General features: G+C 37.7%; 1 protein-coding gene across 1 annotated transcript in view; it reads right to left on the bottom strand.

Annotated features, from left to right (window-relative positions):
* LOC136982974 (patched domain-containing protein 3-like) overlaps nt 1-3,726 on the bottom strand; it is a 67,387-nt gene extending 63,661 nt beyond the window's left edge. The window contains exons 1-2 of the mRNA XM_067279557.1: nt 3,189-3,726; nt 1,128-1,609 (exon numbers count right to left, since the gene is read on the bottom strand). Of these exons, the coding sequence (XP_067135658.1) occupies nt 1,128-1,609; nt 3,189-3,709 (1,003 nt within the window). The 5' untranslated portion in view covers nt 3,710-3,726. The remainder of the gene's footprint in view (nt 1-1,127; nt 1,610-3,188) is intronic.
* Nucleotides 3,727-19,941: the final 16,215 nt, after the last annotated feature.

The following is a 19,941-nucleotide window of genomic DNA, read 5'->3' as shown; positions in this document are numbered from 1 at the left end:
TGTCACTATATAAGCAAAGTCATATTGACCAGATTAGAGTTGTTTGTTCTTGGTCTATTCTATATACTATATGAATAGTATATAGAATATAGATATGTTATGTGTGTATGTACTGGCGTCTATTACCATGCCAAATTTCGGAGCGAAATTTGGCATGGTAACTTGTGAGTGAGAAGATTAAATTTTGGTGGTTAAAGGTGGAAAGGGTGAGGCGATAAAGGGGTTTCATCAGTCATATCTCGAGATGAATCGGACTTAATGAAAAAGTTATTCGTACTAGCAATACACTACTATTACTATCTTTAAAATTACTTCTTTTCCATTTTATAAAAATTATAAATATAGAGTGAACGTTATTTTTTAACAGCTAGCAAAGTTATGCAACTCGTTGCTGGATTATTTTTTAGTTTGTTTACGTTATCGTCTCAAGATTTCATTGTAAAGATAATAAAAAATTTTTGGGACATTTCAAACATTACAGGAAAGCTTTTTCTTCTTCTCAGAAAAAGAATTTGCAGCGATGTGAACCGCAAAATTTAGTGACTATAAATTTCTCTTCAGAATATTATTATTTTAATTTTGTAAAAACAATTAAAGTATCAATAACTTCCTTTCTTTTAAATTCCACGGTGCAATTCATTATTTAGAGTTAACTAATTATTTAATGAGTAACTTAGTGCTTAATAACAATTAAGTTACGTTATGTTACCTGATGGTCGTACATCCAGATTAACAGGAACAAAAAGAATTGCATGCAAGTTCTTGGCTTCTCGATAACCATCCAATGCAAGAAATCCGCCGAAGAAGGTGACTTGATAGATGTAATCCATGAAAATACTCAAAGCCATGTAACTTCCAGCAATTTGGAGAATTCCGAAACCAGTAGTCAACGCAATTAACGAACAAGCAACATTAGTCAAAGACGTTATGGTAATCGATATGGTAGCCTCGGAATACGTTGTACTCATTCTCTCTTCAACAGTCTTTGGGATTGGTTTTTCTCCAAGCAGCTAGCAGAACAAATGAGTCATCCAGTCCGATACCTGAAAAATATGTTCAAACAGTCGTTAATTTAAATCAAATTCAATATTTATATAGCCTATAAAAACGATATTATGTACACTCACCTATAACTATAAATGGAACAATTACATTCGTTTCGGCATATTTCATTCCGCAAACAACTAAGATACTAAAGGCAGTTACCACAGCAAACAAAGATGAAATACAACCGGAAAAACCGATCAGTGGTTTACTTGTCACCCAGTCCTTCGTCAGACAAGTTACACTTGCAAATATCGTCGTAAATATTCCAGTAATAATAAAATGCCATATAACATTTACAAATATATTATTAACTTCATTGTCAATACTAATTCCACTCATTTTTGATACACGGATGTGAACGAAGGAATTTTGTGAAACTATTTTCAAAAATTCTTCTTCCCATTTGTGAGCAATTTCCTGTTTGCTGGAATTATAGTAATCGACGAAATAAAGTAAACGAACTGCTTGAAAATCTGTTATAAAACTGTTTTCGTCAGTCGAAACCCCTCCTAAATTGATAGTATCTGCACTAATGTGCGATGAATTTATCTCCAAAGGATACCTGTTAAAAAACATAATCGGAGTATATGAACTTAAAATCTTCTTAAAAATTGAAAATAAGTATATACTTAGTTTATTATTTTCACTAAACGGAAATATTAATAACTAGCAGACCCGGCCAAGCATTGTTGTGGCTAATAATGTATCTATTATAAATATATAACACTTTCCCGTGGGGGAAATTTCAAAAAATCTCTTCTTAGTGTACATTCTCTTGACGTACTCTATTAAAACGCAATCAAAAACGTAAAAAATCCGCATTAAAATAGTTTAATAGAAGCCGAATTCTTCGCGGTAAGCCTTAATCCTGTTCCTCTCCCCCAGTGGGGGGAATTTCGACACGTATATTATATAAAAACACGTGCGTATTCGAATGCAACGTTGTGTCAAAAGTTCAAAGGAATCGGTAGGAACAAATGAACATTACATTTTTATTTATATAGATAGATAGATGATCTGCCTTAATTCATCCTCACAGAAAAGCATAATGCCTCACAGAAAAACAAACTTAGGTCGTTGTACTTGAGGAGTTAGGCGCCATCTGTTGGACACAAAAGCCTTAGTCTTAAATGATATCTCTTTTTAATTTATGCGAATGTTTAACGGAATAATATACAGCCTATGTCCACCCTGAAGGTCCATTCTAAATATTGGTGAAAGAGATGAGTAGTTTCGGAGATTACCTGCTACAACCTTCTTTATATTAGTACAGATAACATTTGTTATTTTACAGGTGACTTGATTGCATTGCATTCTCTATCAATGAAAGATTTTAAACTTTTACCAGAGTAAAATTCTAGTGTATTTCAGTTACTATTGACTTTCAAATAAATAATTATTTTATGCATTGTTTTCGTTTTAGCAGATCACCACCCCATAACCTACGCGTTGTATTTATGTTTCTAAAAAAATCCAGTGTACAGCACCTTTTGTTTGCAATTTCTGAAGGAAAAATATTATAGTGTTATATAATATGCATTGCATTAATAAAAAGTTTTTTTTATTATATTTATATTTCGAACAGACTAATGAAAGGCTTACCCGAAAAACTCTTTATTTGTGTTTGTCCCTAGTGTCAAATGATCTAGCCACGTCTCTAATTTATATGCGAATGTAAACTACGTTATCCGTGTACACAAAATATCATTGAACTGACTAAATAATTTTTCAAATATTATTATTATTAATTAGTAGTCGTTGACTGTCTTTTCTTCCGGGAACTACTACGTTAAATCGAATTAACTTCAATTTCCTTTTTCAACGGTCTGTTTTTTTTTTATCGGACCCAGCGGTCTGGTGGCATTCGAATAGAAAAACTACATAATACAAGGTTACCGGCAACACAAAATATGTATTAGATTGGGAACTTGGTGGGATAAACTCTTACGTAGTACATATAAATCAAATTTGTACATATAAATCAAATACTATAATATAATATAATAGAAAGGTTAGAAGTAGTACGAAATTATCTGATAATCTCAATGTTTGTACTCGGCCAATGCCGGGCTTACCTGCTAGTGACTAATAAAATTAAAATTTAAAATCAATAAACTAAAAAAGCAAAAAATAATGCTTACTTAATTTGTAACTTTTTTCTTCTGACATCTTCAAATTTAGTTTTTAAAGATAATAAATTATTTTGGTAACACACCCCTTCCGATGTCATACAAATATCGGAATACGTTATGTTTTGACTTTTCCATTGTATTTTTATGTCGAGAATCTTTTCGTTTAGCATTTGTAATTCATCAAATACGTATTCACGCATCATTGTTCCTCCATCTTTACACGTCGCTATAATCATATTAGCTCCTTTATACAGTGTCATTCGTGTAAAATCAAAGTCTGTAGCATTTTCCGGAAAGAACTTCTCTATTTCTGTTCTAGCTTTGAAAGTTCTTCCGTTCGACGGAACATGTAAATATTCGGAATCTTTTATAACTTGTAGTCTCAATAAACCCAAAGCAGACAGAGCAGTGAACAATAATGGTATTATTACAAAATACAATGGATGACGTCCAATCAGCCGTCCAAGGTGACGAAATCTTGAAGATAAATGTCTATGAATAACGTTAAATTTCTCTTTGTCAGATTGCATATTCAATGATATTAGTTGAAAAAATTACTGTTACTTATTATGCTTTTCTGTAATTACACGTACGTTAAGATATTCCAGCTGTAATTTGTTCAATCTTAAATTTGGCAGATAATTTATTTCAAGACTTCACATTTGATGAGGATCCTGAAAAATTCAAGGACAGTTAGAAACGGCACATTGTCTATAATTTAAGTAGGGGAAGGTGAGGCAAGATGAGGACTTTAAGGTTTGAAAAGTCATAAGATGGCAACCACTCTGATGAGAACGATATTTTTTTTTTTCTCGGCAACTACAACATTTGATAATACATATAATACAAAATTTAATTTTTGATTATGTTTTGAAAACAAGAAAATTTAATATTTTAAAATTATATGTAAATGCACAATCTTGCCCCACCCATGGGGTAAGATGAGGATATTATTTTTATATACAAGAAGGACAAATTAAAATGGTTAAACTGTCGTTTTCTTCAATATTGGCACAAGAATAGTGTGTCCATTTATCACAACGGCTACATTCAGATCAACTCTGTAGATAGAGTATAACCCTCCGCAATAAAGGCATTCTGTGTCATTTGTCTTTTGTTTCTTGTTAGGTCTACCCTTGCTGATGCCTGTAACTTTTGATTTTACAGAATTTCTTTCGGTAAACAAAGACCGTTTTCCTGAGGGTGCCGAAACTGCTGTTAATTGTTCTTGTTACGTCAGCTGCTGTTTGTACGGTGTATCTGTTAGGATCGCTATTTTTCCTCTCCTTCTGCCATTTTCGATTTTTTTTCTTGGTTCCAGCATGTGTAATTGGCATTAGGGGCCGTCCATAAATTACGTAAGGGCGATTTTAGCCATTCTGGACCCCCACCCACCCCTGTGTAAGAAACCGTAATATTTTCTTTGATTCCCCCTCCCCTTCCCTATCTTACGTAATATTTAGGCATAATTTTATAGAAAGATTTCAACAAAAATAAATTTTTTTTAATGAAACCTTAGGTCCATAATATATAATTATTAATTAGTTAATTAATATGTACTCGCACTATTATTTATAAAAGACTATGCGAACAAATTTTAAAATATAAAAATTTAATAAATTCGAATGAACAATTTATTTTAAGAACTTCATTTTTTAATTATTAACAATCTTTTTATTATTATTATCATTAATCAACGTCATAATGTTCATTTTTATATTAATTTTAATTTTCACAAAACGACGCAAAAAACATTGACAAATCGACCAGCTAGTGCACGTGTAAACAGAAACTTCATACAAAATAAAACGAGAGATAATAGAAACCACATTCCGTTGCCATATTGGTTACATCTTGGCTAAGGCCAAGAAAATAAACTACATGCTGATAAAATGTGCTCGGTGCACCAGGGGACTAAATCGTAAAGCTTATAAAACTCTATATAACGGGGCAACACAACCAATGCTACTTTACGCGGCCCATAGCTGGAGTCTAGTAAAAATTCAGTAGCAAGTAAATTCAGCCTTAAAAATTATATTTATGACAACGCTATGCAAAAGTGGAATTAATAATAGTTGAGCAGTAAAACTGGAAGAATAACAAGATATTATTTTCCTAGTGTTGAATGCAGGTTCTCATCACCACTTAGAGATTTAACGTTTGTTACTGCTCAACTACTTACTCAGCATGTATAACCCGGCAGAAACTGCCTTTTGCTTTTGCTCTTCAGAAAACCTAGACACCGTCGACCATATGATCTATCATTGTCCGATTTACGATCAAGATAGACTTATTCTGCAATTAGAAATCTTTTCGCTTGGTTTTAGGTGGCCATATCCACTCGATAAGCTTGTTTAGAAGCCACTGTTTGATGCTTTTTACAATTATGTTCAAAAAATATGGAAGGTAAGATTATTTCTAATTTCTAATTTCTAGTTTTACATTTTAGTTTTTACTAAAAACCGAATACTAATTTTATGTTCACTTTGTATCATGTATTTCGGTTTATGTATACTTAGTGTTAAACACCCCGTAGGAGTGGTGCACTTATTCAAATAAAAAAAAAATAAAAAAAGAGATAGAAACAACTACACAACCTTTCTCCCGTGATAAAAAATGTGTCTGCTAGCGTTATTATTCTATCACGTCACACTTGACGGCGTTAATACAACGAGCGTTCTTAATAGAAACTACCAAATTCAAAACTCCACCACTCAACGACATCAAAAAATAAAAGTAAGAATATTACGTAAGACGAGATCTATTACCCCCTACCCCTGAGTAAAAAATCGTAAGAAATCCTTGACCCCATCCATCCCAAAATACCTTACGTAATTTATGGACGGCCCCTTATTTCTATGGGAGAGACTAGAGTAAAAACTGAATGAGTAGGTCTACTTGTAGCGGTGTAATCAGTGACCGTTTCTTCACTCAGATAAGGCATACCTCCTGTACCATCCTGTGTGTTCTGCTGCTAACGGGCCTGTTTGTGGTCTCTGCAGCAATAAAGTCTACATCCGAAAATACTTCTGGATTCGTTGCCCGTATTCATGGTCAACCCGGGGCAAGATGGGGTACCCTGTCTTGCCCAACGTGCACTTTTCATACTGGCTCAAACACAGGTCAACTTTATTTCAAAACTAAACAATTATAGTCTTGAAGATATTATGGTATTCGAATTAACCTTTATCTAAAAGGTAATGTGAAAGTTTACAATGATACTTTGTAGAAACTTTGTAGCAGGCGTAAAATTAGATGAAGTATTGCTGAAACCTAGAAAACTGTCTTACTTCCAAACAAAGAGAGCGATTCAAACGTTCTCTCGTCCCACAATCCCTTTTGAGGTAGACATTTAGTTCTCCAAATAACAGCTAGATAAAAGCACGTTAACAACGAATAAACAGACTCCCCGTTTTACTCCATGGTCCCATCTTGCACCACCTTCCCCTATATACAGGAAAACCTTATGAACGTGGATAGACAAATTTTTGTCACAAAAAGAGAGATTATCACGTTGGTGTGGTTTTACATATTAATATACAGAACTGTAATTACGTTACTGTACTGAATCTTGCTGAAAGTTTAATACACATTATAATGCAAGCAAATAATAATAATAAATTCACATAATACTACACATTCCTTGCGATATACAATACTCTACTTTTTCACACAGCATAAGACATTAACACTAAATAACAGAATATTAAAACAGAAGGTATGCGTACACGAATGAAAGGTTTTATTTAAGTACAAGGTGATTATAATTAAAGTTGCCTTACTCAGACCTGTCTAGAGCCCATTCTCCTGGACGTATTTTGATGAAACTTGGTGTATATGTTATATGGACCATGGGGAAAAGGAAAACGCCAAAAATATTTAGTTCACATTTTTACTACTAGTGTAAATAATGGCGCAAGAAGAACAAGAAACACAAAATGGAAACACGCAAAATGCTTTTATTCACAACATTTGTTCAATGTGCAATCTATTTGCATCAGTCACGTGTTCAAAACGCCTTACAGCATTTTTAATTATAACCACCCTGTATTATACAATACAGCACAATACTAAACGAATATATTAAACGATAATAAATAAAGATATATATATATATATTTATGTGCACATCTGTTGGAGGGACCTTAGTAAATTCTTTTGAATTTCTTTAAACTATGCATCGAGTTTAGGAAAACGGGGAGTAAAGTTCAAAACATCCGATGCGTACACTATTGGCGACCGACCCGGTGCGCCAATAACATCAGATGAAGTTCTGTAAGTTCGGTCAGAAAACACCGTTGATCAGGTTCGTCGGGAAGACACCTTGCGACGATTTCGGTACTTGAAGGGTTCACTCGGGTCCAAAACCGATCGTAGAATCTTCTGCTGCTCACCAACCGTCCGAATAGCGTAACGTCCCGTAAGCGTAGCGTGGGCGAACTACTCCACAACCCGCGTCTATCTGTCCTTTTTCTCACATTCGGAGCGTCAACTCCCCTCTTCCCGCCTCGACTTTTACCCTCCACACTCGTCGGCAACGGGTCGGATGACCAGCCGGTGTTTACCCGTCCACATTCCATCAGTCTCTCCCTCAACCGTCTTCTTGTAACGATGATCGTTACCAGACCAAAGGAAAAGGGCGGAAATCATGTTTATTCGATTCCACTTCGACACCTTTCCTGCCGAGGATCAAACTGTGCTCGCTTGAGCCTGTTTGATACCCTGCACCATGACGTTACAACCTTACAAATCGCGGTGGTCCGTTCCGATCGGACTGACCCGTTCTCCGAAACATCCGGGAAGAGATGCGATCTTCACCGTCCGACTCTAAACGTGAGAGAGCGTCCGCGTTACCGTGTAGTTTCCCCTTCCGGTACTCGATCCGCATGTCATAGTCTTGTAACGCGAGTGCCCACCGTGTAAGTTTAGCACTCTGTGGTGTGGACAACGTCAGATATTTCAAAGGATTGTGGTCTGTGACCACAGTGACTGGTCTCCCATAGATCCAGTAATTAAACTTGTGGAGGCCTCAGATAATTGCATAGGCCTCTTTCTCGATGGTAGTCCATCGGATCTCCACTCCCTTTAACTTCCGACTAGCGAAGGCTATTGGCCTTTCCTGCCTTTCTGGCGAGAACTGCGCCAGACAGACGCCGATAGCGTGATTCGATGCGTCTGTGAATAGGACGAAAGGTCTTTCCGGGTCCGGGGAGAATAGTAACGGAGCTTGCCCGAGCTTCGTCTTTACCGCCTCAAATGACCTCTCGAGCTCCCGATTCCACTCGATTGTTTTCGGTGCTCGGCGTGCGAGCAGATTGGTGAGAGGGTTCGTCAACTTCGCGAAATCCGAAATGTAGTCCCAATAATATCCGCATATATCCAAGAAGCTCCTGAGTTGCTCCTTCGTCTTGGACAGAGCTAGAGTGGTTATTGCTTTAACACGTTCCGGATCCGGAGCGTGTCGTCCGGAGCCAACAATGTGTCCTAGATATAGAAGGCGCGGTCTAGCGAACTGACATTTGTTGGCATTCACCGTCAGTCCGGCGTCTCTTAATGCCCTTAACACCGCTTTGATGTGGGTCAGGTGTTCTTCCCAACTCCGCGAGTAGATGGCCACGTCGTCAATGTACGCCACGGCGAAGTCTTTGAAAGGGGCCAACACCAAATTCATCAGTCTTTGGAATGTCGCGGCTGCGTTTCTCAGACCAAACGGCATCACTTTCCATTCATACTGACCGCGATACGTAACAAACGCTGTAAGGTGTTTACATTCATCCTCTAATCGCACCTGTTAGTAACCTCTACAGAGATCGAGCGAGGTTATGTATCTGGAATCAGCTAACTGATAGACTAATTCGGCGGAGGGCACCATCAGATATCGATCAGGCACCGTAGCGGCGTTCAGGTGCCGATAATCCACCCATAGGCGCATTCCACCCCCCTTTTTGGCTACACAGACTATTGGGTGAGCGCATTCCGATACGCTAGGCCGGATTAGCTTTGCGTCTATAAGTTCCCCTATGGTCTCATCCACCTTATTCCGCAAAGCTTGCGGAATCCGATACGGGGCGAACCGTTTCGGAGTCCACCCCTCGGTAAGGGTTATCCTGTGCGTCACTAGGTTTGTTTTTCCCGGCTTACTCCCGAATACCGAGTGGTATTCCTCTAGCACCTTGCGTAGGCCGGTCTGTGCCGATGCCGGGAGGTGTGACGGAATCTCCCCAATCTCTCCGCTCTTTCGTTCACGGTCGTGTAACTGCCGCGTCGACGGTGTCTCCACCATTTCCCCGAAACTCGCGTTCGAATCAAATACCACTCCAATGGCACAAATTTGCCTTTGGTATTTTCTGAGTCGGTCCACGTGGACCCACTTCGTCCTACCGTCTTCTAGTCTTATTCGGTAGCTGCCCTCACGCTCTCGCCTTTCCACTATGGCTGGTCCTTCCCACCGATCGTTGGATTTGTTATCAGGATACGTTTTTCTCACCAAGACCGTGTCCCCAATGCTAAATTCCTTGGGCCGTGCCCTCAAATTATAATTTGTCGATTACTGATTTTGTTTCACGGCCGCATGCTTGGTCGCTATCTCGCTGACCGCCTTAATACGCTCCACTAGGGTCTGCAAGTATGCCGCGGCTTTGTTGTTCAGACTATCGGGTGGCGTTACCGATCCGGTCCATACCCTTTTTAAAATGGCTAGCGGACCTACTGGAGCCCTTCCGTACAGCATTTCGAAGGGTGATATACCGGTAGTCTCATGTGGTACCTCCCTGTATGCCCATAGCAGAAAGGGAACGACCTTGTCCCAGTTCCTCTTGCTTTCCGCTATGGTGTGGCTTAGCATATTTTTGAATGTCTGATTCCACCTCTCCACGCTTCCATTGCTTTGTGGTTGTTCCGGGATCGAAAATCTAATGCGCACTCCTAATAATTCGAGTCATCTCCCGCGTTAGCCCTACGGTAAAGTTAGTTTCCTGGTCACAGCAAATGAGCTTGAGAAAGCTTGTCCGCGTAAACACCTGTAAGAGTGTCGAACAAGTGGCCGCTGCTGAAAGTGATCTCATAAGCTCGACTTCGGGCCATCGAGTGCATAGGTCGATCATACAGAGAGCGTACCGGTGACTCCTGGACGATGGGGGCTCTATCGGTCCGATCATATCTATATTGACCACTTGAAACGGGGTAGAGGGTCGCGTGAGCGGTGTAATTGGAGTCCTATCTAGAATACGTGCCGGCGCCCTTACTTGGCACCGTGGCAGCTCTGGCAGTATCTCCGAATATCCGTCGCCATTCCTGGCCAATAGAAGACCTCACGAATGCGACCCGCTGTCTTCCGACTACCTAAATGTCCTCCCCACGGAGGACATTTAGGTAGTCGGAACGGTAGTCGGAATTGTGGGCTAGACTTAAAACCCCTGCCCTCCGCTCTTGGGGCACTACCAACTATCCCGACGGTAGAGTATTCCGTCATTAACCACTAGCCCATCTTTCCCGTGTTTGGCGGCCTCCCACAATCGGGAGAGCGAATCGTCTCGGACTTGGGCATCTCACAGATCCGTCCCGTTCCCCTCACTGTCTTCATCTCGGTCGCCCGCCGCACCCAGGTGGGGTTCCGGTTCTTTCCCTTGGGAGAGACCACTTCCCTTTATTCTTACGTTTCTTGTGTGTCTTTCCCCTTTCCCTTGGACCTCCCTCTTCCGGTCTAACAACGTTCGGTAATCCTCTTCCGATAACAGCGCGTCCATGGATTGATTTAACTTGTCCGTTACGGCACACGTTACCAGCACCGGCCCCTGCAATCCTGGGCTGCCTTTCTCCTACAACCCTATTGGGATCGTTACCAAAAACGCGTTGATCCGGTGACCAAAGGCTCCAACCAGTTGGATTTCGCCTTTCGATTCCATCACCGACGTCGGGCCCATTGCTTCCCTTATGACTGAAATCTCCGCTCCCGAGTCGACTATAGCCGAAAGTCGATTTCCGCCACATACTAACTTAATTCTATTCGGCGACTCCCCAGCCTCTGGCTGATCGTACGCCGTTACTCTTGCCACCAAGTGGTTCTCCGTCTCGGGCGTTTTGCTCGTGGACACGAGCCGTGCCTGTTTGAACTCGCTAGTCGCCTTCCGATTAGGGCAATCTCTCTTCCAGTGCCCGGCCTTCCCGCATGAGTAGCAGCTAGCCCTGGGTGTTCGCTCGCTAGTATTCCTGGTCACCAGGTCGGGCTTTCTCGCCATCTCTCCCTGGGTGTCCCGTTGGTTCCTATTCTCCTCTTTCTTGCTTCCCAGATTACCGCCAGATGCCTCCGCGAACTTCTCGATAAACTTCGCTAATTCCGCGGGCTTGCTCCATCCCATCCCCTCTTGCAAGGTTACGTACTTCCTCGCGTCGTGGGGTAAGACTGTCTTTAAATGGTCCGCCACTGTTAACTCAATAAGTTCTTCCCTCGTCTTAACCTCCCTACTATCTACGTAGTATTCATAAAGGTCCTTCAGACGCGACGCGAACTGGGGCCACGTCTCCCCCCACATAACGTTCGACCCGCCTGAATCCCTTCAAATATTCCGCAGGGAAAAGCCTCAACTCTTCGAGAATGAATTGCTTTAAGGAGAGGTAGTGTCTGACTTAATCTACCGACAATCTTGTTAGCGCCGCTTTGCATCTTTCCGATAGTACGCTCAGAACTATTTGCCCCTGCAGTTCTTCCGGTACTTCGTAGGTCTCCAGAACTATTTCGACCGTACGAAACCACGATGGCACTGCCTCTTCTCCTTCCGGCATTTTGGGAAGGGCCCCTTTTACTCTCCATGCATAGTCGTCAAACTTTTCCTTGACTGCACTGTTCTCAGAGTGTCGAGCCTCGTTACGTTGTTTATTCCGTTCTAACTCGATTCTCGCCGTTTCCTGCTTGATCTTTTCGAGTTCGATCTGCAGCCTAAGCCCTTCAAGTTCATCCCTAGATCGGTCTCTCGTCACGTTTGGCCCGCGTCCCATGGTCGGACTGCCTTCGCCTCGTGACCCATCTTCCTGTCGGTTTCCGTTATGATCGCCCGACGTTCCCGGCTCATCGACGTCTCAATCCCTTGCCTTAAAACCCCGCGATTTCCCGCGTTTCGGCATCTCTGTGCGAAAGGGAGTAAAATGGTGTACCTGGGTCTCTGATTGCCGGCGGTGCTCCGTCTGTTCCTAGGTTCGCTTTCTGCGTTGTCTTGCGTCGCAGCTCAGTCTTCCCGAAGAGCGTCTTTTCCAATCCTGTCGATTCTGCACCAGTAAAATTCAAAACATCCGATGCGTACACTATTGGCGATCGATCCGGTGCGCCAATAACATCAGATGAAGTTCTGTAAGTTCGATCAGAAAACACCGTTTTGTTTTTTTTTCTTTATTATGTACAGAGATAAGTACACAAACCCAGTACCGCATATGCACAACCGGGAAGGTGACAGAATACATAAAGAATATGAGAATTACATGTTACAGATCAAACAGTACAAATTGAATAATAGAGTTAAGAGTAAAAACAAAAATAAAAATAAAATAATAAAGAAATAAAATAAAATAAAAAAAATAAAATATACATGAGTAAACACCGTTGATCAGGTTCGTCGGGAAGACACCTTGCGACGATTTCGGTACTTGAAGGGTTCACTCGGGTCCAAAACCGATCGTAGAATCTTCTGCTGCTCACCAACCGTCCGAATAGCGTAACGTCCTGTAAGCGTAGCGTGGGCGAACTACTCCACAACCAACGTCTATCAAAACAATCTCATGTGTTCGGTCAACTGTTTTGATAATTTTAACTGCGTATTAAAGGTTTTTGAAAGTATCTTTCTATTCTTTCTTTCGTTAGAATGTATCTACTTATAATTTTTCTTTTTAATAATACCTGACTATAGTCAGAACAGGAACTGGTTTACCTTGATGAATCACAGCCTGAATACTATTTCGTCGTTACATCACAGCATCATCCATCCTTATTATAACAGTTTTACATGAGTAAACCAGAGTTTTTTTATGACATGATTTAATTAAATGCCATCAAAAGCATAATAATGGCAAATCAGACATTTATATAAGCATTAATGAATTAAAAATTAAAATAAATACGTATACTTTAATGTAATGTTTAATCGGAAATAATAATTACCGTAGGCAAGAAACACCTTTACACAACAAACAATATAATATCCTTATAGGCCTACCGGTAATTAATTGACTAAAATCAATTAATAAGATCTAAAATTATATATTTAACAATTCAGTGTCATAAACAATTTACTCAGAATCAGTGCTTTTAAAGAATTGGCAACAGCTGAACCCTCTCTTCAGCTTAAGATTTAATTTAAGATTTAAGAGACTATAATATATTACAAATGTGTTCACAGATTAGAGATTTTAGACGGAAATATTCAGAAATTTTCATTGCTCGCAATAGCTTTAACCGTACTTAAATTTTCCAATCACTGTCTATTGTTTTAGTTTATTATATTTTTAAAATATATTATAAATAAACACATTTTATCGCCGCTTATTGCTGAATTTCATTATTAGAAAAACGATATAAAAGTATGATTATAAATATATTAAAAATAATTAAAAATTCTAGAATTCTTATTGCTGAATACATTTCCAAATGTTAGTTGTTTTTCATATCCTCAAAGAATAAAGGTCAAAAAATAAAAAGAAAAAATATTTACTCACTTTCTATTATGCCGAAAACTGCAATTTCTTTTCATTCGGCAGTAAATACTTTATCGTTGTACCTGGCTATATGAACAGAGAATTTGAAGCTGTCTCCTGTTGTGTCTAAAGTAGTCAAACAACTCAGTTATACGTTCAGTTAATCAAATATATTATGCGTGCGAAACAGCAATATGAAAAAGAGTGACATTTTCCTCCATTCTTTTTTATACCTAAGCAAATTTCTATAATTAAATAGACTACTTGATTATTTGTAAAACTGCAACCAAATTTTATAGCGATTATTTCGTTCATTCATTCAGAAATTTCTTGACTATCCCTCGAATTTCGATGTCATAGTTTCCACTTTTTTATTCTTTTCCCGTAAAGGGTTCCAGTCGTCACGATTTAAAACTAAGTATCCGTTTCCTAATATTTAGAACTAGCCAATCATTTTTTTCGAATCCAATGTCGCTTTTGGTTAATAAAATTGAAATATAATAAGATATTAAAAAGTTTCTTGCCAGTAATACTAATTTACAAAACACGTACTTAACCAGGAGTAATGAACCAAGTTTTTATTATACTCCTTACGAGTATAATAAGCTTGATTATTTTACTTCTGGTTAACTGGTTAACTATGATCATTGTAAAATAGACTTAACTGTTTAATGAATAATTTTTACATTGTTATTTATTATAATAAGTTTGTATAGGATTCCTGTAATTTTTTATTTATTATATCCCGTTTTTATATGGATGTAAATTGTTCGAATATTCTTTCCTGATTGTTGAAAATTAAATATTTTTGTTCTAAGTGTCAATAGGGTATTTAGAAATATAATGCCCCTAAGCTTACAAGGTGCTGGGATCCCAAAACAAATAAGTCCACTTCTCCACCGAATGATTCTATTTTATAATTTTAATTCTGAATTAATTTTATTTTTCGAGATTTTTAAATATTGAAAAGGTAAAGGGCATTAATGTTACAAACCAATCGTGAGTACTACCGTACTAATCAAGCAACATACAGTACTTTCACATAAATTATCAATACTAGTCAACTGCGATGTCTTATGTAGTCATCTACGCTTTTAATTTACCGTAAATCCTTTATGAATTATTACTGCTTAAAGTTTTTTGCATTATTTTACTGTTATCATTATTATTATTATTGTATTTAGAATCTTTGCGCCTCCTATAAATTTGTTTCCTCTATGTCAAGTCCTAATGGAAAATTTACTGGTAAGTATAATAAATAATGAGCTTATTTTATTTATAATCTCACTTACAAGGAAATTTCTAATACAATAGACAAGAAAGAAGAAAAATGTTCTTTTAATGACGTTTATTGGTTTATAAATTAATGACATTTATAGAATTTATGTATTAAGAACTCAAAATTTATGTCTCAATTATTAATTATTCGTTAGACTCATTGTAATCTGGTTTATTATGCAAGCGACCGTTTAGCAGATGGCATGACAATGATTTAATGCTTTTTCAATAGGAAAATCCTTTTCCATATATTATGGATTACGGATGTATCATCGATAGATGGAAATAAAGCTGTTTTTTTTTTGCATTCGAATTCTATTTAACTCTTCTATTAAAGCCGATAATGTGTGAAAACAGAGGGGGTTAAGTTGCGAGCTCGACCCGCTTATCGGCTTCCCTGTCAAGGGATGGCCGTAGGAGGGTAATTTAGTGTAGTGGGGAGGGTCGGTGAGGTCATGATAAGGTGTCGGCCGTACTCAAGGATGACATGCATTGAACATAAAACTAATTTAATAAACAGATAAACTTATACAAAGAAAGTACAAAAATGGAAGATACAATGTAGGTTAAACGATTAATAACTCTATTAGCGCGACATTGATTTATACGTCTTGTCGACACTTCTCGGGTTCCACGATCCGATAGGATTAGATTTTCACATCGGGAGCTAATATTAGTCTAACTGATAAACTATTCGGGCAGAGAGAGAGTTTACAAAAACGGCCTAAGTTAATACCTCATGACGATTACTCGCTGTTTGGATCCTGGTTTATGCGTTGTCCTGAAGACATTCGCCTGAGAATCGGTAGACCGTCGGAGAGCTGGCGGATTGGGCGGCTTCGGGCCGGAGGTGACTGTTGTGGATGATGGCGGGAACGGGTCCTGTGTCCACTGTTGATGTCCGCGTCCGGAGGACTGTGTCCAACCCCTTTCTATACCCGTTTTCGAAGGGAGCTGACTAATGCTATGTATGATGTAACCCGTTCCAAGTTCGATCTGGCTCTTGTTTATGTTAATTGTCAAAAATCGAACGTTTCGTCAAATTTATTACCTCTTTCTATCCGGTATTGTTACTCATTCTACCTCATATAATTGATAACAGCTGTCAAACAAACTGAATTAATAGCTGGAGGTGACTAAGGTCAGGATTGGTCTTGCGACCTTAGTAATAATTGTTAATATTCAAACTGTTTTATCTGTCCAGAAATCACAGGAAATAGAATGTGTATGGGTTTTGTCCCGGATGGTCTTCTCTTCCTCGGTGACCTTTCGTTTGCCCCTTTTCCCCGGGGGGTATTGGATTGGAATATTACTTTAATTAATTAAATCGTTTAATTAACTCAATATCACCCTCTCACAAATGTGTAATTCATAATGTGTGCATATATGTGTAATGTGTAATTCAATTATTTTTTAAAGTGCATAAATAACAGATAAATACGAAAGTTGCGTGTCTACTGTACATTTCGAGTTTGTCTGTAGAACTTACGAAATATCTATAAATATATTTATAAAACATAATAAATAAGAATCAAAACAATGACTTTCATAACCGAGCAATTGTTTCTGCTATGACAAATAATGTATATTCTGTCAATAAAACAATCTAACATAGATACAGCAAACTGGAAGCGTCGCCATTTTTTCCTTCTTTATTCAAACTGGCCGTTTACCTGCGTCACGGCCAGTTTGTCATATTGCCCCCGTTATTTGATAACATTTTAAAATTGTCGGATATACAAGAAGTAAAAATAGTGCAGTCTCCGGTAAAATGGCGATTTGGTAACTAAAATATCCCCTCCGTTACACTTACTGTTACCAATCTAACTATTTTGTATCTAGAGCTAAGTACTTTTAATGTTGTCTATGCGGTTTCTTGTTTTCCGGTCTTTTGCTTATCCTGGGATTTCGAAAATAAAAGTGATATGTTTTCCGGGATATTTCCGGGGTTAAAGACATCTGGAGCCATAGCTCAAAAAGCTTCTAAGTTATGAATTTTTTTATTATTCGTACAAACGTATAGTTTATCAAATAAAAACTTATCTTCACCCTCAAAATTAAATTGTTTGCCTTTTTTATTATAATTAATAATATAAAAGTTATTTTTTTAAATAAAATCTCATAACAGATGGAGCTACATTTTTTAAAACTTTCCTAATACTGTATTACAATTCTTAAACATAAATATTTTTTTTCACTGGGAAAGTTACGCAACTCGTTAGGGAATTTCTTTTTTGTCGTATTGATAAAATAAATAAATAAATAAAATTAGAATGCACACTTTTATTTAGCAAAAGAAAAGAAAAGAAGTTTAAAAGAAGTAATTTAATTACAATTAAAATTTACCGTTAAAATATTTAAGATAAATACGTGCAAAAGATGTTTAGCTATGGCAAGTAATAATAATGTTTAATTAAATAATAACACTTTACTTTCTCAGTGCTGTTATATATAATAGAAGAAAATATGGTGATCAGTCAAGAAATGATCCCCAGATTTTGTTTTCGGGATTTTTTTTGAAGAATGACTTCCTCCCAGATTTTCATTTTTGGACTGAGAGAAGCTTAAAACGTCGAGAAATTAAAAAAAAATTGGGTTTTTTTTTCCTGTATATATGGATGTTAGTGTGTGGACAATTTGGAAACTTCACCCACTTCGAAGCTTAATAACTCCTGTGTGTTTTGTCAAAAATTTTATGAAATTTTGCAGGGAGGTTTGAGAATTAGGGAATTAACGTTAATAAATTTTGGTAGTAACAAGTCTACGAGGGTAGAAAGATAGAGGGGATCATGTGTCATATCTCGTGTAGGAAGGAAATAATGATGATTACCATTTACAATTTTTTTTATAAAACCCCATCTCTACTCTCAAAATTAAGCTTATTGTCGTTTTATAATAATTAATTGTCGGAACGTAGAGACGACTAATACTTGACTTCGTGCATTCCTTGTCAACAAAATAACTCTGGAATGAGTTGTCCGATCTTGATGAAATTTTCTAGAAAGACTCATCATCACTCAAGAATGAACTGATTAAAATTTCAACTTTCAAAAATGATCCGTTTTTGTAGAACTGGAGATAGGAGTTTTTCTTCAGTATGGATCATTTTTGTGAGTTGAAATTTTAATCAGTTCGTCCTTGAGTGATGGTGAGTCGTCTTAGAAAATTTCATCAAGATCGGACAATTCATTCCAGAGTTATAATGTTGACAAGGAATGCATGAAGTCAAATGTTAGTCGCTTCCTGCACGCCAAGGTCTGTATAAGAAGGTCAGGACACCTACTTCTTGAGCCGCCATTTTGGGGTATTTTGAGTCGCATGTTGCAAGCAAACTTGTACGAGCAGTCAGTTTTATACGACATTAATTAAACTAAAAGTGCATAAATCCAGTGATTTCCAGTCAAAATTATAATAATAATTTCGGATGATTATGCATCCCCAATTTTATGTAACTTTTCGATCAAATAGTTTAAAAGAAACAATCATCCACATCACTCGCTGTCGTGAATGAAACTAATTAAATAGGTGCTAAAACTGATGCAATTACGTATATAAGCACTTGGTAAAGTAATGCAATAACATAAGTTATCCAAAATTTTATTTTAAAGCATTTACCAATACAATATTAATGCATTAAAAAATAAATACTGGACTAACGTTTAATCAACGAACATGTTTGGCTTTAGAAAGACTTAAACGTCATATTTTCCTAATTATATAAAATTTAATCAAAAAGGATAATATTAAACACTATTTGATGATATTTTTAACAGAGCTTATCTGAGACATAACTTCTTTCTCTGTAAACACACAAGATACAAATATAATAAAACACCATTTTCGGAAGCCGGCAGAAGTACGCATAAATGAGTTTTTGCTTCCATACAGCTTTTTTACATTCAAAGTACTGTTCATATCTCTGGCAAAAATATGTAATCTTACTGACAGAAAAGTTGAGATGAACAGTTCTAACTGAGATTCTTCGAAATGAAGCTGAACAACAAATAATTTAATGTGAGCTCGCGTATACACTCAAACCTGTTTTTGTGCGATTTGTTTTGTGCAGCATATGAAAATTTCAATCGAATTGGAACATAATTGACTCCTGTAAAATTTTTTAAAACTCTATTGGATGTTTTCGATGACATCAGCAGGTTTTTTTCATTTTTTATTCAGTAAAATTTTTTTCAGGTCTTATACAGACCTTGCTGCACGCACGTGTAGAAGCGTCATCTAGTGGTCGGAAAATATGACAAGCATTAAAACAGTAATTTTGAAAGGTAAATGTTATCGCTAACTACATACACAACAATCTTAATATAAAGAATCTTTATAGAAGAAAAAGTTAAAAAAGTTTTTTTTAACTTATTCTTCTATATCATGGAGCAGCTCGACGGCCAGATGGCCGAGCGGTAAAAGTGGCAGCCTACCGCTCTGGGGGACCCGGGATCGAATCCGAACGGGTCGAATAATCCCCAGGAATTTTTCGGGGGGTGGTCCGTTCGGATATGTCGGGCCCCGTCCCTCACCCGGTCGCCCCATTGTGGGCCTGGCCGAACCCATAATGGGCCTACTAAAAGAGGCCCTCTTAGTGCCCACAGGACGGAAAGACTTAAAAAAAAAAAAAAACATGGAGCAGCAGTGATCAATATTGACGGCTTTACGATCCATTCTCTCCTTCGTCTTCCTATCGTTAGTACGAAATTTCGATCTCTAAATAGAGAAGCTGCACAGAAATTCCAGATTGAGATGAAGTCGCTCAAATTTATCATCATCGATGAAATGGCAATGATTGGTGCAAGAA

This window comes from Centruroides vittatus, unplaced genomic scaffold (assembly GCF_030686945.1).
Source record: "Centruroides vittatus isolate TY-2023 unplaced genomic scaffold, ASM3068694v2 contig_1176, whole genome shotgun sequence".
In the NCBI taxonomy this organism is placed as follows: Eukaryota; Metazoa; Arthropoda; class Arachnida; order Scorpiones; family Buthidae; genus Centruroides; species Centruroides vittatus.
Note: the sequence above shows the minus strand (reverse complement) of the source record. Positions and strands in the feature narration are given on the sequence as shown.